The sequence below is a fragment of the Trichoderma harzianum genome, assembly GCF_003025095.1.
Source record: "Trichoderma harzianum CBS 226.95 unplaced genomic scaffold M431scaffold_11, whole genome shotgun sequence".
Classification (NCBI taxonomy): Eukaryota; Fungi; Ascomycota; class Sordariomycetes; order Hypocreales; family Hypocreaceae; genus Trichoderma; species Trichoderma harzianum.
The window spans coordinates 960,310-986,019 of record NW_020209259.1 but is presented as its reverse complement, the minus strand read 5'-3'; the positions used below and the strand labels follow the sequence as shown (position 1 = coordinate 986,019).

Here is a 25,710-nt window from a genome sequence, read left to right as displayed (position 1 = left end):
TTTATGTTTTATTTTTTGGCTGGGTGTACAAGGGAGTCTTGGTTATTACCTTCCAGGTTATTCTTTCACGCATGCATATTGTACTAGATAAGACAGTCCAAATAGAGCTGAGACACGTATGCCATTATAACCAATATTGTCTAATGAAGCAAGGAATGGATGCTCAAGAGCACACAATCCAAGGAAGCGAATGTGAATCAAAACGAAAGTTTGCCTCAGCCATTCTCTTATCCTCTCCTCCCATTATCCCATTACCATTAATGCCATTTTTCGTGTCCATTAAAAGAAAGTTGATGATGAAACAAGAGCTGCCAATACTCCTTTTGGGAACAAGCCAGAAGAACAGACTGCCCCATCCCTATCCTACATATGTGCAGCATCAATGACACTTGTCAGTGTCGCGTGAGAAGTGTCATTGACGCTGTTCTCTGTATATCGGTTAGAGCAGTGTGTTGTTACGCCTGGCCAAAAGAGGCATTGGCCACTGGCTGTTGTTTTCACACTGTTTTACCGTGTGAAAACAAAGCCGAAAAATGAAGGTGAAGAAGAGAATTTGGAAATTAAAGACACACGTCCTATATAATAAAAGAGATCAAAGTCAGCCTCTCAAATGCTCATTAATATAGGATGATGGTTGTTGGTGTTGGTTGGTACCCACCGCCATCAAGCGTAGTGTGTCTCGCCAGTCAAATGTCAAAACTCCATTTTCTAAGAGGTGCCTGGCTATATTTTCACATGTCAGTCTCTCTCCCGAAAAGTCATCATCCTCAATAACATCACTTCATACTCACATTCACCTCTCCCAACCTTCTTTTTTAAAAAGCAATTCCAACCTTTAAAAACAACGCCCTTTTCAACTCTAAAAGAGAAACAAACAAAATCCCAGAAAACAGAGAAACAAAGAAAGCAACGTCTACTCCCCAAACTCCAATGTTAAAAAAGCCACGATGAGAAAGAAAAAGAGAGAAAACAAAAATGAGGAGAGAGAAAGGGAATATCTAAAAATACCTGCATCATCCAAAGGTGGGGGCGGGATGTATTGTTCGTTGACACCCAAAACGGTGACGTCGTTTGCTGTTTGTTGCGAGCCAGGATAGTAGCAGATGCAGCGTCTGGCTGCCCAACGGACTAACTAAGTGAATTTGAGCTGCATCTTTCGAATAAGTTGTCTGTTGGTGAAATCTAGACTCTTGTCTTGTCGTATCGGCTAGTGACTGACTATCTACCGTGGGAGATGCGGCTGTGGCACCTGATCACAGCGAGATCCGAGCATCACTTTTACATTGCTACAAGTCTCTTCTACACTGTATTATACTCAAGATGTATTTCACTCCAACTCTCTAAACAACGTATCTCCCTTCACAATAATATCAATCAGCATCAACTCTCTCTGCTCCTCCCATTTCTCAGTCCCTCTCTCTAAAAACAATTCCAATATCGTCATCCTCCTCCCTTCAATTCTACCCCTCATCACCGCATCTCGCCCCTCCTCACCCAGCCCTCACGCGAACAAATCCCCTTCAACCACGACCTCAACTCAATCCATCCCATCAAACCACATAACATACATAATACCCACCCATCTACGCACACACGCATTACATACATTACATCGCATTAGCACGTCCCCTAAAAAACGAAAAACAAAAACCCTCAACTCCCTTACATCGCGCTTCCCTTATCCGCCCAAACACCCGCTGCCATGTCATCAAACCGGGCTCTCTCACTTTATTACCTGCAGAACCCTATAAACACCACCCGCATCCCCCCTCTTTTCTCGCTGCTGGCTATCATCTCCTCTTGTCATATCATATCATTTTCGTTTCATTCGTTTTTTTTCGTACGTTTCCTCTGACATTATTTTTTTCATGCTGCATATGCACTCTGCTACGCTACGCACTACATTACATTACATGTACATGGCATATACATTGCATAGGTAGGCATTTTTCGGTCGAAAGACTCGAAAGGAAAAAAAGCCTCTCTCAACAATGCCCGCCCCAGCAGCAGCAGTTTTTAACAGCGAATCCATGCATGCATTTCAGCCTCCTGCAACCTCAACAAAATTCCTACTGCAAGAGACAGAAGAATGAAAAAATTCTCCTCGCTTTGACATGAGATTGGTCCAGCACGGCAGGCCAAATGACCAGCTGCTTCATTTTTTTTGCTCAATGCTCCGTTGCATCATCATCATCATCATATGGTACTCACATCACTCACCATGGCCCAGCCCCCCCATGCTCTCTCTCTCCCGTCCATCAACGCCCATGGTGCAAAAGAATCCCAGTTGAAAACCAAAACACCTAACAAACAACAACAACCGTAACCCCGTAAACATCACCAAAAATCCCCCCATCTTCCCCCCATCCATCCATACAAAAATAAACCCGCAGTCACAGTAACCTTACCTTTTTAATCGTACCAAAATCTCCATGTTCCATGTCCCATCTCCATTCTCAGCCTCCCATGCCCACCCCCGACAAATAAATAACCCACCCCTACTTGATGCGCTGGCATTTCTTGCTCATCCCACCACTAAAGCAGACACAAACCACCCCGGTCTCTCTCTCTAACCCCCCCGTTTCCGGATACCGTTTGACGGGTACACACACACACACATGTTTTTCTTCTCTCTTGTCGTGTATGTACAGTACATGGATGATTTGTCTCTCTCTGGGCGGAAGACGCCCATCACATCATAGGGCATAAGACATGCGCTGCTGCACCATGCACATGCACATGCGCCATATACTACTGTTACTGTTACTACTACCTCTATAAAACAAAAAATCAAACAACCACAGCATGATATTACAACATAATAAAATAAAATAAAATAAAATAGCCAAAAATCACAAGCAAATCAAAAGAAGAAGAAAACACCCGTAAACCCCTCCCCATCCCTAAACCAGAAAAAAACCACCCCCAGCAAACAAAACAAACCCCCAAGCAAATCACCAGACAGGGAATGCGGCGCTTGTCAACTGCAGTGATGAGTTGGCCAACGCATCAAGTGGTCCGTGTGTAGCCTCGAGATCCGTCAACCCACCGTCTTTGCCGTGCTGCTTCTTCTTCTTTTTCTTTTCCCCCCTCCCTGCTGGTTGTCGCTTTTTTTTTTTATACTTGGGTCAGTGCTATTCACCCTCTTCTCTGCCTTCTTTTTTCTTTTTCTTCGTCAATCAGCAAGCCACATTTCCCCTTCGATTTCTTTCGCTTGCTTTGGGTGGTGATGGGATCACTAACCCCACACGCCCACCAATCAACTCCATCCCTCGTCCAAGCCCCGCGCATCCCCATCCATGACCTTTCCTACCTTGGCTGCCAGGACCAAACACCCGGGACACTCCGCGGATCTTCTTGTTTTCCAGGTCTCCAGATAGTGATGATTCTTTTACATTCTACATATACATATACAGGCCTACAGCTCACTCACTCTCTGGCTTGACGGCGTGCGAATGGGAAGCTCCCTCTTCTCGCACGTCGCCAGCCTTGATCGACCTGTATCACCGGGTCCCGTTGAAGAGCATGTCTGTGTCTGTGTCTGTGTCTGTTTTTCTTTTTGCTTTCCTTGTTCTCACAAAATGCTATAAATCATCATTCATATCTCATCGCCCGGATCGCTTGCTATACATAGGCGCGCCTTGGAGTTGATCTTGTCCGCGGGAGGGGAAACAAAAAACATCGCAACTAATCCAAGCCAAAGAAACTGGGGGAAAAGGGGGGGCAAATCACACAAACACACCGGGCAAGTGCCCACCATGCTCCAAGCCCCGGTTCCGTTTTCTATATCTCACACTCGATGCCTCCGGATGCCGCCGTCTCTACTTCCGTCCATGCCAGGAGCCAAAGGGGGGATTAGTCAAAAGGGCTAGCCCCCGTCGAGGGCAAAAACAAAAACAAAATGTTGCCATGGTCGCCATCATCTTTCATGAGAGTTCGTGAGAGAGGAAATTTATATACCAACTGTCATCCGTCCGGAAATATCCCGCCTCCACGCCGCACAGGCGGGGGGGAGAGGCTGTGGGTTCGCTCAAAAGGGTGCCAGGTCTAGTCGACCTCTCGCACTTGGGAGTTCTGGGGCATTAGGGGGATTAATGGTCAGCATCCTTCTTCGTCCTGGTCTTGTTGCTCCCAAGCATAGGTCATGTGCTGTCTTGGGACCACCAGGCGGCTGCTCAGTCGTCTGCTTGTCCAGGCACATAAGGCAAAGGCCTTCATCGACCAGCCCACTTCACCAGGAACTGCACCACAGCGTCGAGATTTGTCTCGTGCTTGGCACTGATGCCGTAACAGCAGACCTCACGGTGCTGGATGCTTTTCAGGTCCAGCTCATCAATCAGCTCATCGACGGACAGCTTCTCTGGAAGGTCAGACTTGTTGCCGAGAACAAGCAGGGGGATTCCCCCTAGAGACGGGTGGGCCATGAGGGAGTGAAGCTCCTCCTTGGCCTGGGGGATGAGCTCTACATCCGCAATGTCTACGATGAAGACGATGGCGTTGACACCACGGCAATACCGCTCCCACATGGTGCGAAAGCGCGGCTGCCCACCAATATCCCAGCATTTTAGTGTAACATGCCCCCGTTGCACACGCTTCATATTGAACCCGACGGTCGGAATCGAGCTACACAAGACTCGCAGTCAGTAACTGGACCGACATGTTCAACACATCTTCAGAGGTTGCCATGGTTCCGAGAGGGTTCAGCTGACCACTGCAGATCCTCCACGGCAGATCCTCCATGGCAGCAGGAAGAGGCAGGAGGGGGATGGGGCAATGGAAGGGCATGCACTTACTCAAGAGTAAACTCTCCACCCTAAAGGATCATCCCAATAACTCAGTCAGCCCGGCCCCAAGCAGCAAGGTGTGGCAAGGGGGAAACCTACAGCCAGTACTCGCAGCAACGATGTCTTTCCGGCATTTTGCAGACCAACCATGGTCACTTCCATTTCCATCGCCCTATCGTCACCAGTCAGATTTCACAGGCACAAACACACTCATGGCTCAAGCACAGGACAGGCTTCGGGTTCGCAGCACGGCTAGCATCTACACTCAGCAACGCCACACACACCACCACCACCCAGTGTATCGTGGGACCCCCGCCTCTAATTCCGGCGCAGTAGAGCGACTCACCAAAACGTCCTCAACAACCAATCATACACCTTTCTGAATAGCCCGGCCATGTTTAAATCGTTTATGCGAGACGTCGATCGGATGTTGGTACAAGGAGGGGGGGAGGGGGAAGAGGATGAGGATGAGGGGAAACGGTATCAGCAGATGGCGTTGCGAGAAATCGATTCGGCGGTACGACCGGCGGTCAAACGTTTGTCGATGTCTCAGGAAGTCGCGCGATGGCGGCCGTCGTTTTCAAATGTATAATACGAATGGTACAGTCGAGGAAACGTCGCTGCGTGAGCTCGTGGACAAATCTATCGATTTACCGACAACGGCGCAAAGGTCGTGCGGGTGCAAAGCTTGCCGCCTGGCATGCGATAGGGCCGATGCGGCTAGATGGAGTAGTAGCGGAGGTCGACACTCTATAACTGCGAAAGAATAGGTAAGCTCGCTGCCGAAGCTCGTCGACTGCGTTTGGGCGATGCGTAATGCCCTTGCAGGAAAGAGAGAAAAAAAATCAGGGAGGAAAAAAAGAGAGATGGGGCAAGATAGGGATGCGGAGAGAGCAAGATTCAAGGTTGTTGCGCAACGGTTGGTCCAAGTGACATGAGGGCTTGAGGTGACGCCTGGCGGCAGAAGTAGAGGGAACCCCACCTGGGAGATGGATGGCGGTCGAGACAAGAGCAGCGAGCGGGCTGACGGGCGTCGAAGCACGAGCTCCTGGGGGTCTGGGAGAGCTAACCTGGGCTGCCGCGAGCTCGTCTGGAATGCGAGGGAGGCGGCAGAGATGAGCGTAGATGCGTAGAAGATGCGTAGAGAGCAGGGTGATGGAGATGGAGCAGCCAAAAAAAAAATTGGAGTGTAGAGCAGGGCGTAGGGCCTGGCGTAGAGATGGCGTATCGCAACCACAGCTAGTACCTGTTGACGTAGGTCCGAAGCTGGCAAACTGGTAGCATGAGGACGGCAAGCTGCTCTGCTCCGCTATCTGGACGGCTAGTGGCCAGAAGGATGGCTAGAAGAGAGAGGGAAAAAAGGGACAGCCAACCAAAGCGCAGCTGTGGTTTGTCGCAGCGGCGCACCAAGAGAAGCTGTACCGTGCGTGCGTGCGCAACTTCGGGACGTCGTATGGAAGCGGGTATGCTGTGTTTGTCGAGTCACCAGACCTACGCTGCCAATCGAGGTTAACCGCTGCCCTGTGCAAAGTGTGCCGTTTCATTCGTTTGTGCAGACTGGGCCGATCATGAGCCGGGGGTTTGGCTCGTGAGGATGCATAAAAGGCACCCCGTATCTTGTGCAAGCAGACCTGGACCTTTTGGCCCAGTGTGTCTCAGATGGACTGTAGTACTCACTCTTCTCACTGGCAGCAACCCCGTACTGTACTGTGCAGGTATGGGATAGAAGAGGTAATTAGTCCTGCGGCTAGTAATGCGAGGACAGGCCTGGTGATGGATGATTTGCCTTGGGGCAGGACTGATGTACGAGTATGTACGAGTATGTGGTGATTCTCAGTGACAGGCTGCAGCTGTGCTATGCCATTTCCAGCGCCTGCAACGGTGGATTCTGGAGCACAGCGCCTACAGTAGTAGCAAGGTCTGGTCTGGCAGCTGCTGCGGTGTCTCTGTCTCTGTCTCTGTCTCTGTGCCGTGCTAGGGTGTCTCTTGCAGCCGGCGGTTCTGTTGTGATCGATGCTGTGACGATGGTAGCGATGATGGTGGTGATGTTATGTTGTTGTAGAGGAGCAGAAGAGGAGGAGCAGACAAGTCGTGAAGCCGGAAATGGATTGGATGACTGATGGCGGAATATCGATAAGGATGAGGAGGATGAATATGCGCGTCTGACGATGGCGGGGTTGGAAAGTGGAAAGTGGTCGGCCTGCTTAGTACCTGCCGCTGCTAGCTTTGGCGGGCCGGATAAGGTTCAATGACAGGCAGCGATTTATTTGCCCATTTTTGTTGATTTTTTTTCGTCGGTTCTTTTTTTCTTTGTCCCTCTGCCCCGCCACTGAACCTGGGACTTGTAACTGTATGTAGCATGTCCGTGTCCATAGCTTGGGGTCTAGTAGTAATAGAGGCTCCATCCATATCAAATATCACGAAATTCCAGTAATCGAATCCATGTTCGTTTCGAAATTCCCTCCAATCCAATGGGTCAAATATGAAAAAAATGAAAATAGAATATTGAAGACGGGCACGCTCTTTCACCGCATAAACTTGGATGCTGCACCTCTCCGTCACACACGAAGACATCGAGCCCAGTGCTCTGTTCACGAGGCCCTGCTAGCTCTCTTTTGCCTCCTTTGAGGGCTGCATCCTGATCTGGACGATCGGGGCGCCTCTTTGCGAGAAAACGCATGCGACGACGTTTCCCATTTGGAGCCCCTGCTCCGGCGCCTAGCACTTTATCGACAGGTGCAGGTGCAGGCATCGAAAGCGAGGTTTCAGTCCTCGAGGCAAAAGTCCCGGCGCCTAGAGAACCGGGAGAGATACTGGGACCCCGGCTGGTTTTTAAAATCTCTGCCACCCTGCTCTGAATGAGTGCTACATTTGCAAGCTAGAGAGCCCCGGGCCTGAAAAAAAAAATGATGAAGATGCCTGATACAGAGCACTGTAATAGGACCTGCAATTCCTAGCCTGGTCAAGATGGAGAAGATGGGTTGAATGTGGAACACAGATACCTAAGCTCCATGTACGAGACAAGATGCGGAAATATCACGACCAGGGGGGCCGCTTTGGAGGGGGAGGCTAGGCATTATTACGTCGAGCACCACTTTATGACACCTTGATATCTCCCAAATAGAGTGCTAGGCACACCAACCAGCAATCGAGGTCATCCGTCACTTTGCGGACTGTGATGCTGGGCCAATGTTAGTCTCCCACCCAGTACAGAGACACTAACTCGGAACCAGACACAGCATACGAAGGCCGGCTTTGAATCAGAACACACATAAGGTGCTAGGAATGTCGATTCATACGCAATGAGGCCTAGCAGACCTTGACAGCTTGGCAAATCCTAAGCCGTCACGCTATATGGACCCAGCTTTGCATCGATATCATATGTTCCCCTAAATCGCGTCTTTTTGATGATGATGACTAATGCAAAGACATGGGCTGGGAAGAGACATGTCCATCACATCTCCTACACAGAACATGTGATTTTTTGCTTGTATGGACATCTAATCAAATATCAATTCATAACATTTCGTAATAAGGTGTTGATAGCCTACTTTGTCGAAGCTCTGACAAGCGAGTCACGGTTATTTGATCGAGATTTAATCACATCCTCGCAAAAAAAAAGAGGTGCAAGTGATAGTGTTCGATAATAATGTTGCAAAAGGAAATAATATCAAGATACTAATCCCACTAGCGTATCCCGTCTTCTTTTGCCAACTGCTCTTGCGTAAACCCACCATTCAAAGTATTGATATAATCGTCAAATTCTCCAGCCGTTTCAATCACTTCTTTCATTACCTTATAGTCCAGCTTGAAACTCTGATCCTGCTGTCGCTCCCATCTAGCATATTGTCTCGCTGTTGTAATAGCATTGCGAATTTCCCTTCCGTTCATCTCTTTGCGAGCAAGTTGTGGGATGTTATCCATCAAATCTGCAAAATCGATGCCTTCTTCATTCAGGTCTTTTAAACGCCGTGTGAAGTTGCGCCAAATCTGGGTCCTTTGGTCCAAGTCCAGGCTATTGTAATGGACTGCCAGTTGAATGCGGGATTTGAATGCTTCGTCAAAGGTGCCAACCCGGTTGCTTGTCAGGATCAGGATCCCGTCGTAGTATTCCAGAACTCTTAGAAATACCGACACCAGCGCATTACGGTGTAGATCTTCCAAGCTGCGCTGCTCCAGGAAGACATCTGCTTCATCAAGCAAGACTACACACCCCCAGGTCTTGCCCAGATAGAGAACGGACTCGAGATACTTCTCAACATCTTCTGGCTTCGTTCCAATATCTCCACATGTAACGGGATACAGCGGCCTCTTGGCGATTTCGGCCACACTTTCAGCAGTCAAGGTCTTACCTGTACCCGGTCCCCCATGGAGTAACATGATTAAGCCGTTTCCTTTACCACTAATAAGATCTGTGGATTTTTCTGCTTCGATTTGATTGCTTACGAGGGCTCGAATCAGTCGTTTTGTTTTTTCCTTGAGCACAAGGCTCTCAAACGCTTGTGTGTTCCAAGAAATATCGCGGAGCCCGTCAAGATTTAAATCCACCCATTTCTTCCTCTTGAGGTTGTATGCCTTTACTGTCAGAGGCGATAGATAAATGAAATTCTTGTCAGGAGGATTTTCCTGCTTCAGTGCTTCAGAGTCAATATAGTCAATATATTGACGCCGTATGGAGGAGTTAAGTTTATGTAATTCGTGATATATCATCATATCGACCATGTATCGTTCATCAATAGAGTAGTGTTGGCTTTTTCGTGTGTCATCGTAACATACCATGCGTCTCATGCGACACTTCCAGAACCATTGTCCTCTTATTTCCAGTCTTGTTTTCGTGGGCTCTTCAACGTAAAGGAGCGGTCGAATGTTCATATCACTAATTTTTCTCTCCGAGTAGTCTTTCGCATCGAATTGTATAGTAAGAGCTCCGACTTCTCTTGAGAATACACTATCCAATTCCCAGTTCCAAGCTTTCATGCTGAAAGTTGTCTTAGTTTCGGTCTGGCTCGAGCTTTGGTCTGACCGATCTTCTCTGTCGTCGTCTTTGAGCCAGGACATGGCCAAATAACCTCTTGTATCTTGATCATGGTCTTCTACAATAATGTCCCCAGGCTTGAAGAGATATTTGATGTACTCTTGTGTGATTATGCCTCTGCGAGTCATATGATCAACAAGGCTATACTCGTCCTCGTATTGAGACATGAAGAAATCTAGTAGCGCTTGAAATTGATCACGTTGTTCATCCTCTAATGTTTCCAAAAAAGGTATCAAGGTGTCTCCTCGAGCATGATATATGGCGATATAAAGACTTGAAAGTTCGACTGATTCCATGATAACATCGTCTTGTGTATCGAAATTGTAGTATTTCAGAAACCTGGCTACCGCAGCAGCAAGGCTTGCGGTCACCAACTGAACGGTCTCCGCAGTATGTTTTGGCTTAATTGGTAGGTCGTAGTCTTCATCCAAAACTTCCATTCGATTGATATAAGTGACATCATAATCCCTGTATATAAGACAACAGACCTCCGGGCGTTTCGATAGGTAAGATAAGGTGCCCTGCAGTGGAAGGTTACCAGCAAGAGCCTCCCTATGTGATGTCGCTCCCTCTAACCATATTGGCTGATCAAGGTACATTTGTTTCTCCATATCTACTAGGTTCAAGCTCTGGTTCAATACGCGATGTATCAATTGAACTTTTGGATAAGCTGCTTGTTGCGCTTTCCCTTTCAGTTTGAGGTCCAGCAGGTATGCCTGCAAAGTTTCCATGGTCAACATTGGCTCGTCCTGTATATTCAGGGCTCTTGTTATTAATTGAAGAGCAGAGTTCAATGAGTCAGTGCGTTCCATAGAATCTTGTTGTTGTTGTTGTTGTTGTTGTTGTTGTTGTTGTTGTTGTTGTTGTTGTTGTTGTTGTTGTTGTTGTTGTTGTTGTTGTTGTTGTTGTTGCTGCTGCTGCTGTAGGAGCAATAGTTTCTGCCTTTGCTCTTGCTCTTTCTGATATAAATTACCCATATATATGTGTGGCGGTTTCATTGGCGCTGTACGCCATACAGGACGGTTCTCATTTAGGTCTTCTAGCAAACTTGACTGCCTTTGATCGTCTTGTAAAGCGTAGTAGGAGCGTGTGCGTGGAGTACTAATAGAACTTTTAGCTATCTACCTAGCTTGGTAGTCGGTAACACTGGGTATAAGAGGTTGAATATGCCTTATACATTTACATACCCGTCGTTCTTATAGATATAGGTACCTTTATCTTCTCTCGTCGGGATATACTCGCCATACTTGCTATAGGAGTATTCGGCAAAATCGCGAGGTTTGACAGGTTTGCCAGATTTATCATCTGTAGTTGTTCTCTCTAAGGCACAGAGAATGTGACTGTTGAGATGAAATTCACTTCCTTGACTTCTGTCATCCGAAATAGTAGTTTGTATCGGTGTCAATCGCCCGGAAGATGGTAACCGATTCGCCTTGTTTGGCTTCTGTTTACCAATTTGCGCCTCGTCGGGAGAGGCGGAGTCGCTCGGCGATTCGTCGCTGTAATCAGGTTCTCTGCGACGGTCTGAACGACTGTTTCTATACTCTCTTGAGAGCGAGGGTTTGGGCCATGCACCACCCTGCTCTGATGGCCTTACCCTCTGCTTTGATGGCCTTACCCTCTGCTTTCCACCTTGCGGTTCCATATCCTTTGCTCGCCGGGGCGTTGTGAATGATATAACATGCGGGTATTCTTACGAATATTTCGTTTACAAAGATGCAATTTCCATTTGTACGTCGCAGCCGCCCTTGGTATACATACCTAGAGGCAGGTCAAATCAAGGCTGCCCAACGCGCATGTACTACCTGGGCGTCAGGCAGCAACGTACAAGGTACTTATCAGCCTCGTGCTCCAAAAATAAGATGGATGTTACCACAGTATAACGCACGCAGTGGCGCAGTTTTATTAACACTGCTGTACAATATATACATGATTCTAGGGCTAGCCAACTACATATATCTAGTCGTATGTAGCATGCAGACGGCAGTGTCCCGTTTTCAAGTTATGTTGATATAATTATCGACCTTTGGTAACAGAACGAGAGTATTTCATTAACTAAAATTTCCGATATTTGATCTCAAAGATATATTTTTTGACAATGGAAACGTCGCAATTTAATGCGCTTAGTGCTTGGTATGTTTCATCAGAAGCATCCGAATGGTAAGCTTTCTGCAGTCGGTATACTAAAAGAAGAATATTGGTGACTAATTCGACTCTTTCATCAAAGTACGACCGGCGCTGAGGGTATTTTCAAGGAAGCTCTAGCGGAGTTTTCCGCAGAATTCTCAAAGGATGGGAAGCAGCAGCAGTGGATCACTGACTCTAAGTATGGGAACTTTGAGAGCGTCCTCGCATCTGTCGAAGAGGCCCAAGTTTACTACGAAGAACGAAAAGGCAATTCAAAGCTTCGTAAAAAATTAGTGCATCTTTCAGAGAAATTATACAGTTATAGTAGTATCATGGACGTGCTACTCCCACAACAACCGGAATACTCAACTTTAGCCTACAGTGCTATGAAGTTTCTTCTTCTCGTAGGTTTACCCTTAGCCATACCTTTCGTTTCTAGTTGTCTGAGATAAAGCTTCTAGTCAGTCATAAACCATCATAAACTTGTTTCGCAACTCTGTGTTGGGCTCAATAGCATTGCACAGGTCATACCGCGCGCACAACTCATCATACGACTCTATCCAACTCAGCAAATCAGGCAGGTCATTGTTGAGATATATGTCCATATACTCAAATTTCTTTTGCGGGCCCTTAGCTGGTACCGAGAAAGTAAAATGACACATATGCTGCAAGCAATCACGAAGCCTGCTGAGCTACGATATGGTGATATTTTAGCAGCTATATCATCTCTATCCGATACAATGTCCAAGATGGCTGAAGATAGCAGCCACGCCGAGCAGCGAGATATGCACACACGTATTGCTCGAATAATGCATGAGCAAAAGCTGACTCGCGAAAGTATTACAGAACTAATGACAGCAGTTTCGGACATGAAACTCTCTATGGTGACTGAGCAAGGCATCAGCGCGTCGGCGAGAATCGAATTTCGGCAGAGACTGTCCGAAGTCCAACTTATGCAGCTCTTAGGCCAATTATCAGTTGCCGGCCTTCCCGACCCCATCAAGACATTTCAGCTGTTACTATTCATGTCCAAGAAGCGACAGCCGAAGTCGTCAATCAAGGGAGAGGCATTTTGGCTTGATTCGAGAATCCAAAAATGGAATAAAGACAAAGTTTCGAGTCTTGTTATTATTAATGGAACGTGGAAGACACGTTTCCATCTCCAAAGCTTCTGCGCAAAGTCTATTGCGATACTATCTGATGCAAATTGTCCAGTTATTTGGGCATTAAAAACGATCAACATTGACAAAACGGCTTCTGATCAAGCAGAAGTGTCGACAATCGACCTGCTAAAGTATATTATTTCACAGGCCGTATCTATCAACAAAAGTATCCATACTGATGCAGTTCTGGTTCCTCGTCTCATGGCCCATATTGACGCAAAGTCAGAAAAAGACTGGATTAACATTCTTGCATCAGTCCTCCAAGGTATCCCACTTCTCTACGTCATGATTGACGTCGAAATCTTGAGCCGAAACTTGGGGACATTGACAGAGGACTTCTGGCCGACAGCATTTCTCAAAATGTTCTCCGAGCTCTCAGCACGCGATATTGGGACAATTGTCAAAGTGGCCTTGATCAGCTACGGCTCACCACTACTTAAAGGCCCGTTCAGAAAGGACTGTCAGGATCTCGTTGTGTCAGTTGGCGGGGTGAGACAGACTCGAGCATCTGTAGCGAGAACCCGCAAGCAGGGTTCCTCCATTATTAGGACCAGAAGAAACGTTGGGTTAGAGGCCATGTATAACAGGTAATGGCCAGCCCCTCTAATATATGTAATTATGATGATAAGGACCGATAGTTCAAATGGCTGGAAGAGCTTTCTGAGTCGGTATATTGAACTCAAGAACAAACGAATCTCTCGTATGTTCATATGCTAAGATTTGTTGGCAGCCAGTCACTCACAGCATTCCACAGATTCTACATATGCATGTTAAACTTACTCAGTCACATGGTTGGTACTTCAACTCTGTACCCTGACAAGCGGAGGACAGAAAAAGCGAGACCGGGAAGATTTCGAATACCCACGAGTTGAACCATACGCCTACAAAAGGAGTAGCTGCTATATCTATATTTCTTAAGTAACTGCTACTATATTTATATTTCTCTAGTAACTGCTACTATATTTATCTCTAATAACTGCTACTATATTTATGTTTCTTTAGTAACTACTCTTATTATTTATAACTCCTAATAACTGCTATTATATTTATATAATAAAGTTTTAGTACTAATTAAATAAATGTTCTATATGTTGTTTAAGTGCTCATATTACTGAATGTATATACGTATTCATTTTACGGTCTCGCTTTTTCTGGCCTTCGCTTGCCTGATCACCTTCACAACTCCTATGAAGAGCTGAGCACCAATTCTTCAACGTCCATATTACATGTTGGATGAGGAATTTCGTGTCCAGTATGGTTGAGTGTTGGACTAGACGACAAGACAGACCGTAAATTACGGGGCCGTCCTTGCGCCTATTCTTTGCAGGAATCTGGAGGTTGCAGCGTCCATGGGGCGTGGCGGGCGATGCATCTCAGTCCAAGACTCTTTCGTCATTATTTCATGTTGCGGCGCTGTCAGGTGGCTGACCATCCATTCAATGTTGACCCCTAACTCAACATAAGGCATGGGACGTGCAACAGCCTTTGCTCGTATAACATCCCCACGCAGGCCCATGAGCCATGGATGCACGACTGATACTGGTGGTTGGAAAAGCTCTTCAAATTCCCAGGGGAGAAGTTTCAAGACTTACCACTTACATAGTCATGCACAGTGATAAAGTTGTTGCCTGCGGAAGGGGTAACTTTGATCTTCAACCCTCTCTTCCCAAGCGGTCTATCATCTCCGCAACATCGTATGAGAAACTCCGTATCCGAATCCTCTTCCCAGCTGCCATCCTCCTTGGGCTCATTTGCGTATGGTCGGTCATCATCGCTGAGATCTCCATAGGTGATATACTCGGCGTTAAACTCAGGTGCTGTATGGTCCCTATGCCATGCTAGCCAATCAGATTCCCACTGGTCAAGATCGCGCAGTGAAGCCTCAACAGAAGAGACCTTTGGGTCGGTCAGAGGCAGCGATGAGATCTCATGCCAGGTATCACTACTGCTGCCGCTGGTGTCTGGCCTGAAGAAGGGATCAAGCTCGCCCACGCTGCGAGCGGTCTTCATGACAGATATTGCCGAAGGGAAGACGCCTTCTAGAGGCCAGTAGAGACGCCTGGCGGCGGGAGAGAAGAGGACACGCTGCTCATTACTCCGAAGCTCCTCAAATGAGGGATATGGAGGCTCATCCGGTTGAATCGACTGCACAGCTGCCATGATGATATGATGAAGCTTATACGATGGATGGCTTTGTTCACTGAGGCCCCGAGCATTTAGTCCTTGTGTGGCAGTGGCTCAAGGACCGCAGATTTAGGGACCAATATGGAGGCAATATGGAGGATATAAACAATGTGCTATTATTGGATCCAAGACACGGAATGTTGGATGATAGACTTGGGATGCTGGCTAATATTTCCCTTAAAATACAATACTGATGCCCGCTAAAGGCGTCCATAAGGGCGGGCAAGTAAAGCTGCTGCGCTGCGGCGCGAGAAAGCGCGGCTAGGGAATTTAATGGATACTCTCCGGGAGCCCTCCGGGGGCCCTGCCGGGGGCTTGCCTGCGCCAGACCTTTGTATATACCTAGTAGTGAATGTTAAATGATTTTGAAGTTGGGGAAATGTTTTTTTTTTCCTGTACTGAGTGCATCCAACCTTTATTTGGAGCGTTGTGCAGCTATTTGCGATTGTTGTGATTGAGTGACTTCGAGGAGGTGTACGTATCTTTTTAAGTACGTACCTATACTTGCGCTATAAAATTAATATTGCGATATATGTCATAAACGTAAAAAAACACTAGGAAAACGAGGTTTAGCTATATTACAGGGCGGTGATACTGGGTAAGAAGAGCTAATTGCCAGTCGAGTTTGATTTTGACTTGATTTAGCGTTGGCATTTTGTCTGATTAAAGAAGCAAAGCAGGAAACTACACTTCTCTCAGGCTGCCACCTTCGCAAAGCAGCTTGATGAAGCCATCCATTATATCAAAAGCTGTTCCTGGAGTGGCGCATCAACGTGAAGCCACAGATTATACAGAGGTACCTCACAGTGAAGCCACCCCGCAGCCAAAGTGGCATCAACTGCCCCGCCTCGTCTTTACTTGCTGACATATGTCACTGTGCGCAACCACTATCGATAGCGCTATCTCATGTGACCCAGTCTTATCGTCAACTTTTTTTTTTCTTCTGCAATCGCAAGCTACCTGTGTGAAGGGTCTGCCGGATAGCCTCCAATTGCAATTGAGTTGGGACAGGCGCTTCATTAATATTCATCGCGCGCAAGAAGAAGCTGCCTGTCTCGATGCATTAAGATTCAGGCATTGCATCTCATAAACACCCCAATACCTCGTCATTCATCTTCAAGCAAGAATTGCGATTCGAGCTTAAAGCTGCTTCTTCGACATCATGGCGCCCTCAGCCACCAGCACGGAATGGGACCACCAGTTTCACACTCTGCGTCGCCAGGATCTCTTCCGCAATCCTCCTACCGATCACTCAGCATATCCTGCCCTCCAGCTAGCAGTCAACCCTCACATTGAGTCGTTCAATGCCATCTTCCGTGGCGATGGAAAGCCCGGCCTTCTCGCCCATGGCCTGGCGGATATCGGCACAAAAGTTTTCCTCGATGGCAACGACCGCGCTGGCCCAGAAGGCAAAAACCGCCTCCAGATTCGGATTAAGGAGGTGACCCTGCAGAAGCCGCAGGTGCCGCCGTCCAACAAGCTGGCCTTGAACAGAGAAATTTTCCCTGCCGAGTGCAGAGAGAGGCACGCTACCTACAGAGGAAAGCTCTCTGCCACTTTCGAGTACAGCATTAATGGAGGCGATGTCATTGAGTTTACCAGAGAGCTTGGCCAGGTTCCTATTATGATCAAGGTATGTCCATCTTACATCTCTCCCAGCTTGTTTGAGGTCGACCAGCAGTACTCACAAGTCGCAAACAGTCAAACAGATGTCACCTCGAGAATAACTCACCTGCTTTGTTGGTTTCACGAAAAGAGGAGTCCGAAGAACTTGGTGGATACTTTATTGTCAACGGTAATGAAAAGATTATTCGTCTCCTGCAGGTGAACAAGCGAAACTTCCCCATGGCCATCAACCGTCCGAGTTTCACAAATCGAGGTGCGGGATACACCACATACGGTATCATTCTGCGATCAGTACGACCGGACGAGACGTCTCAGACGAATGTTTTGCATTACTTGAAGGATGGAAACGTGACGTTTAGGTTTTCTTGGCGAAAGAACGAATACCTTATTCCCGTCATCATGATTCTGAAGGCACTGGTGGAGACCAACGACCGAGAAATCTTTGAGGGACTGATTGGACCCATGGGCTCTAAGTCGGCCCAAAACACTTTCCTCACAGATCGTGTAGAACTCTTGTTGAGAACATACAAGGCCTACCGCCTCTACAGCAAGTCTGAAACCCGTGCGTACTTGGGCCAAAAGTTCAGAGTCGTCTTGGGAGTTCCGGAGAACATGTCAGATTACGAGGTCGGAACTGAATTCCTGCGAAAGATTGTCTGTGTGCACTTGGGCAATGTCGACGTCACAGAGAAGCAAGATCTCGACAAGTTCCACATGGTGCTGTTCATGATTCGGAAACTCTACGCCTTGGCCGCTGGTGAATGCGCCGTCGACAATCCCGATGCCATCCAGAACCAGGAAATTCTGCTCGGTGGATTCCTTTACTCGCAAATTTTGAAGGAGAGGCTAGACGAGTTCCTTAGCGTGAGCGTTCGTACGGCTATCCGAGACTACCTGAGAAGACACCCTGCTGTGAACTTCACCTCCGAAGAATTCCGAAAGGAGTTCCCTGGTGGCATTTTCAGAAAATCAAACGAAAACATTGCCAATGGCCTCGAATACTTCCTTTCCACCGGTAACCTGGTGAGTGCCTCTGGCCTGGATTTACAGCAAACGGCAGGCTTCACTGTGGTGGCGGAGAAGCTCAACTTTTTGCGTTTCATCAGCCACTTCAGAATGGTTCACCGTGGTGCCTTCTTCGCCCAACTCAAGACAACAGCTGTGCGTAAACTGCTGCCGGAATCATGGGGTTTCATGTGCCCCGTCCACACACCCGATGGTTCTCCCTGCGGTTTGCTGAACCACATGACGCACAAGTGCAAGATTATGACTGATTATATCGATGTTTCCAGCATTCCCGCGCTGGTTGCTGAGCTCGGTGCTGTTGAAACATCATCCGCGTCCACTGACGAGAGCGTTGTTGTCATGCTGGATGGCAAGATCCTTGGATGGTCCACCCCGAAAGAGTCACTGCGAATCGGAGACTGCTTGAGATACTGGAAGGTCGAGGGCTCGCACAACGTACCTTTGCAGCTCGAGATCGGATACGTCCCTCCATCAAACGGCGGCTCATACCCGGGTCTGTACTTGACGTCCACCCCGTCTAGAATGGTCCGACCCGTCAAATACCTACCCCTACAGAAAGAAGACTTTGTCGGCCCCTACGAGCAGCCTTACATGTCAATCGCTGTTGTCCCGCAGGAGATTGAGTCTGGTGTGTCTACACACGTTGAATTTGACCCAACCAACATGCTCTCCATCCTTGCCAACATGACGCCATTCTCCGACTTTAACCAGTCTCCCCGAAACATGTACCAGTGTCAGATGGGTAAACAAACTATGGGAACTCCAGGTACGGCCATTCGACACCGAACAGACAACAAATCATATAGGATACAAACTGGCCAAACCCCCATTGTTCGTGCACCTCTTCACAACACTTATGGCTTCGACAACTTCCCCAACGGCATGAACGCAGTGGTTGCTGTCATTTCTTACACCGGTTACGACATGGACGATGCTATGATCATCAACAAGTCTGCTCACGAAAGAGGCTTCGGTCACGGTACCGTCTACAAGACCAAGAAAATCACGCTCAAGGACGACTCAAGAACCAGGGCTGCCAAGAGCGTTGTCAAAATGTTTGGTTTCGCCCCTCACAGCTATGTCAGCGCGGCATACCAGGGAATGCTTGATGACGATGGTCTGCCGCACGTTGGCCGAATGGTAAAGGAAGATGATGTTTTGTGCGCATGGCACACAGTCACCCCCGATTACAACGGAAATCTGGTCAACCTTGACGGACTCACCCACTACGAGAAATACAAGGACTCTGAGATTGGATTCATCGAAGAGGTCCGACTGATTGGTGCCGAATCAGGTTCTGAGCCTCTACAGACGATTTCCATCAAGATCCGTATCCCTCGTTCCCCCGTCATTGGTGACAAGTTCTCATCCAGACACGGACAGAAGGGTGTCTTGTCACAAAAATGGCCGATGGTGGATATGCCCTTTTCCGAGACTGGTATTCAGCCTGATGTCATCATCAACCCTCACGCTTTCCCGTCTCGAATGACGATTGGTATGTTTGTGGAGTCGCTGGCTGGAAAGGCTGGTGCCCTGCATGGACTGGCACAGGATTCTACACCATTCAGATTTGACGAGGACAACACGGCAGCAGATTACTTTGGACACCAGCTGATGAAGGCCGGATTCAACTACCACGGAAACGAGCCCATGTACTCTGGCATCACAGGAGAGGAGCTTGGTGCCGATATCTACATCGGTGTAGTCTACTACCAGAGACTGCGTCACATGGTTAACGACAAGTACCAGGTACGAACTACTGGTCCTGTGGTGCCCACAACAGGCCAGCCCATCAAGGGCAGAAAGAGAGGTGGTGGTATCCGTGTGGGAGAAATGGAGCGTGATGCCCTATTGGCACATGGAACAGCCTTCTTGCTGCAAGACAGACTGCTCAACTGCTCAGATTACACTCGATCATGGATCTGTCGTCGCTGCGGATCATTCCTGTCCGTGCAGCCCACAGTATCTCAATTTGCGCCTGGAAAGAAGAAGGCTCCCAGCATGGTCCGTTGCCGAAACTGTGCTGTCAGGCTCGACGACAGCGAGGGCATCGACTTGACGGAGATTCAGGGCGAGATTTGGGAAGATGGCCAGGGCAACTGCTGGGTTGGCGGCGACCAGACGACGCAGGTTGTGGTGCCCGGTGCGCTCAAGTTTTTGGATGTGGAGTTGGCGGCCATGGGCGTCAAGCTCAAGTACAGAATAGACCGGACGGACGAGCCTCGCAAGGGACCGATGAAGCCACTGAAGCAGATTACGGCGGCTGCTTAGCTTGTTTGAGACAGAAAAGTAATGGGATTGGATGGTGTACAAAACGGGGTTGTATATACGTTGATGATGGCTGCATTAGTAAGGTATTAGATGCATATTTGGGCAATGTGATACAGAATTTACTATTTATTTAAACTACAGCTGGATTGTGAATGATGCATCGTAATGTCCAAATCTTAATTTGTGAAAGCCATTGGCTCAACGGTGATAAGGCATCAGCTTGATGCTATCAGGGGCTCATTTTTCTTGTACAACGGTAGTCGATATGCAGGCTTCCGCCGATTGCGCGGGGACGGATAAGGCGGCCAGACCTGATGAAATTGTGTCTTTTATTAAGAGATTGGTGTAACGAAACAGAAAGTCAGACGATTCAAGACTCTCCTGTTTCTTCTTGTCGCTGTTTCCCTCGAGATGCAATATGTCGTGTCTTAGCCCCTGAGCCCTGAAACTTGCCAGACCACGCGAGAGTAAGAAACAGAGACCCATCCCTTCCCGTTTATTTCGTTTCTTTCCTTGCTTTCTAAGCCAAGCCACTCGCCAGAGAGGAAATCGCCTCATGATGAACTTAGATTGACTTCAAAGCATCTGGACAAAATCAGGGCAAAGGCAAGAGAGCCTCGAGGCTTGGCATCTGAAGTTGAAAAAGTTGAGCTGATTTGCAGCCTCACGTGGCCTGAATCTGCATGTGGTTTCCCCAAAAGCTGGAAACTCGGATCATCAGGCCGAAGTGGTACCTTGGCATTGGTACCAGGTCGTTTGCGAAGGTGCTCTGATACTGCCTTCCCGCTCAGCCAGCTATTCCCCCAACGTCCTTTTTTCTTCTCACTAGATATTTTTCTTCTCGTCTCTCTCTTTTCTTCTTTTCTTGACTTCTGATATACGGGCAGTTGTTGCACATTCGCTCAATCGGACACTGCTGGATCGATATCTCTTTTTGGCCTCGTCTGTCGTATCTTGGCCGTCATTCGCGAGACTTTCCATTCTCGCTATTTCGATCTTTTGGCACGAGACGACAAAATAGTCATTGGCGCTATTACTTCTCGTTCTCGTCATTTATTCTCCCTACCACCCTCTCTCATTTACTCTCATCCTCTTCCAATTGGACCTTCGACACTATTGGCATATTGGCGAGCTCGAACCAGCATTTGCGCATAGGCGCTGAACTCGGCAAACCCTTTATAATCGGGTCTCTGGAACGGCGAAAGCCCAACACAGCCATGCGCTTCCTCGTCTGCCTCAGTTGGGTCTTGAACTTTGTCATCTCTCTAGTGTCTGCCCAGGACTATGACTTTGGTGTCGACGTGGTGTCTCTCACTCGTCGACAAGACCCCAATGCGCCCATCGTCGTCAGCCGCCTCCCGTTGGCCTCCAACGGGAGCACACCCCTGAGACTCGAGGTTCGCGACATGAAGGCAGACACACGCAAGTGGGATCTGTTCATTCTGGCTCTGAGTATGTTTCAGTCAGTCAGTCAGGACGATCCCCTGTCGTATTACCAAGTTGCCGGTGAGTGAGACTATATTTGAAATGTCTTTGTCTTCGCTCCTCTAACGGACTTCTCTGGGTTTAGGGATACACGGTGTGCCTTTTGTGACATGGAATGACGTTGGACCAGCAGCCGGAGCGAGCCAGTCAGGTTACTGTCCACATAGTTCAGTCTTATTTCCAACGTGGCACCGGCCATATCTTGCCCTGTACGAGGTGAGCCATTCTCAGATCCAGACAGCCGGTGTCAGGACAGCTCGTAAATCATTGTTGAGACGAAGTACTAAATCTTATCTACAGCAAGAGCTTTTCAAGCTTGCCGATGCTATTTCTCGCATGTTTAGCAATGTCACTGAACGCCTGCTATATATGCAAGCTGCGTCGGATTTTCGAATACCATACTGGGATTGGGCATCGCCTGCACCACTTGGCCAAAGCCACTTTCCAGATGTCTTTTGGAATTCTACAATGGCTCAATACGGCCCCAATGGTGTCCAAGTCATTCGTAACCCTTTGTACTCGTACTCATTTCATCCGTTGGATGCAGAGGCACTCATCTGGCCCCCGGTGCGTGTGAATGAATGGCGACGTGAAACTCACCAGCTACTAACAATTCATAGCTGAGAAGTTGGAATGAGACAAAGCGAGCTCCAAACACCGACATCAGTGAGCTAGAGCCTCCATCGATGAACGACCAGGTGAACTCAGCTTTACTCGCCAAGTTACCCGAGATACAGCAGCGTTTATACATACTCTTTTCTAGCTATCACGAGTTCGATTCGTTTAGCAACAAGAACTACGCCATCTCCCAGAATCTCAGCCATCTGGACTCCATCGAGGCCGTTCACGACATTATTCACATATATGGAGGCTCTAGAGGCCATATGACCTATGTTCCGCTGTCTTCTTTTGATCCGCTCTTCTTCTTACATCACGCCATGACAGACAGGTTGATATCGATGTGGCAACTTCTCAACCCCACGGCATGGATAACACCCCAGGTATCAGGAGAGGCTACATACACTGCGTTGAAAGGAACCATGCAAAACTCCAGCACGCCCCTTACCCCCTTCATGTCTTCTGCCGACGGCACGTTCTGGGATTCTGACATGTCAAGGACCACTGAAGTGTTTGGCTACTCATATGGAGACACATCAGCTCTGCCCGGAGACGGCGAGAACCCACGAAACAAGTTGATCAGAAAGATCAACAAATGGCTTGGGATGAACAGCCCAGCCATGATTCGAGTCAAGAGCCAGGCACAACACCGACGGCCAAGCGGTTTATGGAAGGGCAGTCCAGGTGTCAAAGGATTTCAGCCCAGCCTTAAAGCAGACGCGAAGAATAATGCAGCAGATGACCATTATACAGAGTGGATCGCGAATGTGTATGTGAACCACGGAGCTTTAGACGGGTCATTCAGCATTTACGTCTTTGCCGGTCAGCCACCAGACGATGTTGGCACTTGGGGGGTTGCTCCAAATCTCATAGGATCAGTTGGAATCTTCACCATGAGCGGAATGAGCGGCTCTCATTCCAAAATTTCCGGGACAGTGCCGTTGACCGTGGCATTGATGAGGCTTGTTGACCTAGGAGCACTACAAGATACTGAACCAAGCTCGGTGGTGCCGTTTCTTCAAAAGACTCTACACTTTCGTATTGCTAGCATTGATAACAAGGAGGTCGACCCAGAGCAGGTGATGGGGCTCTATATTGGCATCAGCAGCAGTAGGGTGAGGTTGCCTGGGAGCGAGGCCGAATTCCCGCAATGGGATCAGCCAACTTTGAGGTTGACAATATGGGAATAACCAAAGGATGTAGGCGCTTTTACTTGTTCGAGTATCTCAGGTCAGGGGGGTAATGTCGCAGGTGATTTTGGGAGTCTATTAACGACGGTATTTGCATGGCGGTGGTTTACCACAAAGTAATGTACGTAATGTCTTGTGAGTTCATTAACCTTGATGATTTAGTTACCAAAAACATTTGATACTCGATGCCGTGTCCATGATACTGTGATACAGATAATGCTTCTAGGCTTACGGGGTGGATACTTGGCACATGGCCGGCACTCTCACTCGCCACCTCGGCTTTCATTGAATCATGTCGAGATCAATGAGACTTGCAGTGGCAAGTCACTGGAAAAATATGCATGTGTCACCGCGTGAAGGAACCTGCGATGGTGGCGAAGTGATCTGCCGAGCAAGGGTTTGCGGGGTGCTGATCAGGAGGGTCCCGATGAAGAGGAAGCGGGTCGATGAACGCGAAGGACGATGACCGAGATGAATTGATGGTGTACCAGACAAGGACAATGCCTGGGGAAGTCACTTGGCAAAGTCTAAGGGTCCAAAGGACGATGACGAGGGAGCACGAAGCTAATGGAATGCGCTCTGCAGCTCTCATGTTGTACAGAAGGGCCATGTGAATGCGCACTGCAGCCTCATGTTGTACAGAAGGGCCATGTGAATCAGCCGGCGGGAGACACGTGCGTTGATGGGCTACCGAGGTTGGGAACGCCATGGAATGCGGATAATTGGGAAATGACGCAGAGCATGCAGAGTCGTATGTTCTAGAGGGGGTATTTTTGGGGATCTTTTGTCTTGGAAGTTATGCATGTTGGGAGCTCGTCCGGATAGAAGGGGGCGGATGATTGGAGAGTCTGGAAGCCATGCTGTATGTCTAGCGTTTTCTGCGTGGAATGTGTGCTTTTTACAGCAAAACGTGCAGGTGGCTGGAGGAGGGGGGAAACAGATCAATGCATTGGGCTGTCTTGGGAAACACAGCGTGTTACATGCAGCCATACATGTGGTTTCACGGTGCTATATATGCATTGATGCTGCTAGTCCAACCCGACGGAAGCTCATGATTTGCCTGGGCTGTTGGGTCGTCTGGCGAGGGAGAAACGGTTATGGGCTGGGGGGCCGCACTAGATTCTTTGACGTGTCTTGTACGGAATTCCAGCGCGGTGGAAGGGTGTGGCTGCTGCAACGTCTTCGGGGGCCAGGTTCTTTATTCCCACGGACAAGGTTCCCAAGTGAGGCTGATGGAGGGTCCGCGGGCCTTTTGAGGGGGGAGGGTCCAATCGAGTGTTGTTGTGTGTTCACCAAGTTCAAGTACATGGGTATGCGTATATTTCGGCCATATATGCGCGATGGATTCCTGGTGTTCGGCAGCGAGCAAAAGAAAAAAGGGAAAATAGACTGCGAGAGAGAGCGACAAAAAGATGGAAATGCTCCGATCACGATTAGGGGCGGAATTGGAAATCCGGAGCTCCGACAGAGTGCGAAATGCGAATGCGAGAGTTCAATGTATGATTGATTACTGTATGAGGCGACGATGATGCGATGAAGAAGAACGGAAAATATCCCGAGCTGATGCATACATTGCGGGCTTTCCGGATATCTCGTCAGCCCTCCTCCCATTATGTCAGAAGCTATTATGCAGTTGGTTTTGATGGATGGGCGAATTTGATGACAAGGTGCAGTTTACTGTACGGGAACGGAGCACAGCGAAAGTAACGAGTACACCGACACTTGCGAGATCGCGACGGCGGCATGAGAAGGTACCTAGGTATGGAGGTAAGGGACTCGACTTGTTACATTGCAACGCGACTGTGGAGAGGGAAAAGGGAAAAAAAAACGCCCTTCGGAATCTGCCCGCTCGGTATGGTGGACATGAGGATATCTACAGTACGGGTGGAAACAAACCAACCGATGAGATTAAACACCCATTTGCGATACGAAAAATGGAAGCTTGTTTAAAAGGAAGCCTGGAGAGCAGAAAGAAGAAGCTCTGATGCCGAAGAATCGGCGCCGCCGGGGGTGCTTACAGGGAACGGAATCCGTTTTAACAGGGTCGTGATCGAACATACATTCCCTTGTACGCTCGGACGCTGAGCATCTACACAGAGAGAGGAAGGAGCTTGAAAGCTTGTGTGTGTGAGTGAGCTGAGACGTCTTGGTAGAGCAGAGCAGCAACCAGCACGACCAGGGAGTTAGTTACGAAAAAGCAC

At 48.3% G+C, this 25,710-nt stretch overlaps 7 protein-coding genes and 1 pseudogene across 8 annotated transcripts; 4 read left to right on the top strand and 4 right to left on the bottom strand.

The window, feature by feature from the left end:
• The first annotated feature begins 3 nt into the window (after nt 1-3).
• Nucleotides 4-854, top strand: M431DRAFT_511016 (hypothetical protein). The gene has a single exon (XM_024919582.1). The coding sequence runs from the start codon at nt 156-158 to the stop codon at nt 384-386; it is 231 nt and encodes a 76-aa protein (XP_024771536.1). The 5' UTR covers nt 4-155; the 3' UTR covers nt 387-854.
• M431DRAFT_228798 lies at nt 139-1,055 on the bottom strand (annotated as a pseudogene; the record flags this gene model as incomplete). Its single annotated transcript has 3 exons — nt 139-603; nt 659-723; nt 1,009-1,055. Coding segments are annotated over 3 exons (208 nt in total), but the record flags the coding sequence as incomplete, so codon positions are not given.
• A 3,159-nt stretch (nt 1,056-4,214) lies between these two features.
• M431DRAFT_92663 (hypothetical protein) lies at nt 4,215-5,180 on the bottom strand (the record flags this gene model as incomplete). The annotated part of the gene is made up of 4 exons (XM_024924386.1): nt 4,215-4,623; nt 4,794-4,813; nt 4,884-4,956; nt 5,131-5,180. The coding sequence occupies 4 exons, from the start codon at nt 5,178-5,180 to the stop codon at nt 4,215-4,217; spliced, it is 552 nt and encodes a 183-aa protein (XP_024771535.1).
• A 3,242-nt stretch (nt 5,181-8,422) lies between these two features.
• Nucleotides 8,423-11,511, bottom strand: M431DRAFT_149373 (hypothetical protein). The gene is made up of 3 exons (XM_024912796.1): nt 11,007-11,511; nt 10,731-10,920; nt 8,423-10,697 (listed from the first exon to the last, which is right to left on the bottom strand). The coding sequence occupies exons 1-3, from the start codon at nt 11,462-11,464 to the stop codon at nt 8,472-8,474; spliced, it is 2,874 nt and encodes a 957-aa protein (XP_024771534.1). The 5' UTR covers nt 11,465-11,511; the 3' UTR covers nt 8,423-8,471.
• Nucleotides 11,512-11,917: 406 nt separating this feature from the next.
• On the top strand, nt 11,918-13,680 carry M431DRAFT_498135 (hypothetical protein; the record flags this gene model as incomplete). The annotated part of the gene is made up of 6 exons (XM_024917667.1): nt 11,918-11,979; nt 12,047-12,350; nt 12,408-12,997; nt 13,054-13,058; nt 13,213-13,514; nt 13,624-13,680. The coding sequence occupies 6 exons, from the start codon at nt 11,918-11,920 to the stop codon at nt 13,678-13,680; spliced, it is 1,320 nt and encodes a 439-aa protein (XP_024771533.1).
• A 534-nt stretch (nt 13,681-14,214) lies between these two features.
• On the bottom strand, nt 14,215-15,408 carry M431DRAFT_511005 (hypothetical protein). Its single transcript, XM_024919581.1, has 2 exons — nt 14,702-15,408; nt 14,215-14,642 (listed from the first exon to the last, which is right to left on the bottom strand). The coding sequence occupies exons 1-2, from the start codon at nt 15,267-15,269 to the stop codon at nt 14,404-14,406; spliced, it is 807 nt and encodes a 268-aa protein (XP_024771532.1). The 5' UTR covers nt 15,270-15,408; the 3' UTR covers nt 14,215-14,403.
• An 840-nt stretch (nt 15,409-16,248) lies between these two features.
• Nucleotides 16,249-20,352, top strand: M431DRAFT_122046 (hypothetical protein). The gene is made up of 2 exons (XM_024912150.1): nt 16,249-16,926; nt 16,995-20,352. Exons 1-2 carry the CDS (start codon nt 16,456-16,458, stop codon nt 20,214-20,216), a joined length of 3,693 nt encoding a protein of 1,230 aa, XP_024771531.1. The 5' UTR covers nt 16,249-16,455; the 3' UTR covers nt 20,217-20,352.
• Nucleotides 20,353-21,433: 1,081 nt separating this feature from the next.
• Nucleotides 21,434-23,509, top strand: M431DRAFT_484793 (hypothetical protein; the record flags this gene model as incomplete). Its single annotated transcript, XM_024916229.1, has 3 exons — nt 21,434-21,722; nt 21,787-22,268; nt 22,322-23,509. 3 exons carry the CDS (start codon nt 21,434-21,436, stop codon nt 23,507-23,509), a joined length of 1,959 nt encoding a protein of 652 aa, XP_024771530.1.
• Nucleotides 23,510-25,710: the final 2,201 nt, after the last annotated feature.

Coding starts and splice junctions, on each gene's coding strand:
- M431DRAFT_511005 (XM_024919581.1), bottom strand. CDS start 15,269: ATGGCAGCTGTGCAGTCGATTCAACCGGATGAGCCTCCATATCCCTCA. Junction 14,643..14,701: donor TGTGCATGACTATGTAAGTG/GTAAGTCTTGAA, acceptor CACCAGTATCAG/TCGTGCATCCATGGCTCATG.
- M431DRAFT_511016 (XM_024919582.1), top strand. CDS start 156: ATGGATGCTCAAGAGCACACAATCCAAGGAAGCGAATGTGAATCAAAA.
- M431DRAFT_122046 (XM_024912150.1), top strand. CDS start 16,456: ATGGCGCCCTCAGCCACCAGCACGGAATGGGACCACCAGTTTCACACT. Junction 16,927..16,994: donor AGGTTCCTATTATGATCAAG/GTATGTCCATCT, acceptor AGTCGCAAACAG/TCAAACAGATGTCACCTCGA.
- M431DRAFT_149373 (XM_024912796.1), bottom strand. CDS start 11,464: ATGGAACCGCAAGGTGGAAAGCAGAGGGTAAGGCCATCAAAGCAGAGG. Junction 10,921..11,006: donor TATATCTATAAGAACGACGG/GTATGTAAATGT, acceptor AAGTTCTATTAG/TACTCCACGCACACGCTCCT. Junction 10,698..10,730: donor TGCTCCTACAGCAGCAGCAG/CAACAACAACAA, acceptor CAACAACAACAA/CAACAACAACAACAACAACA.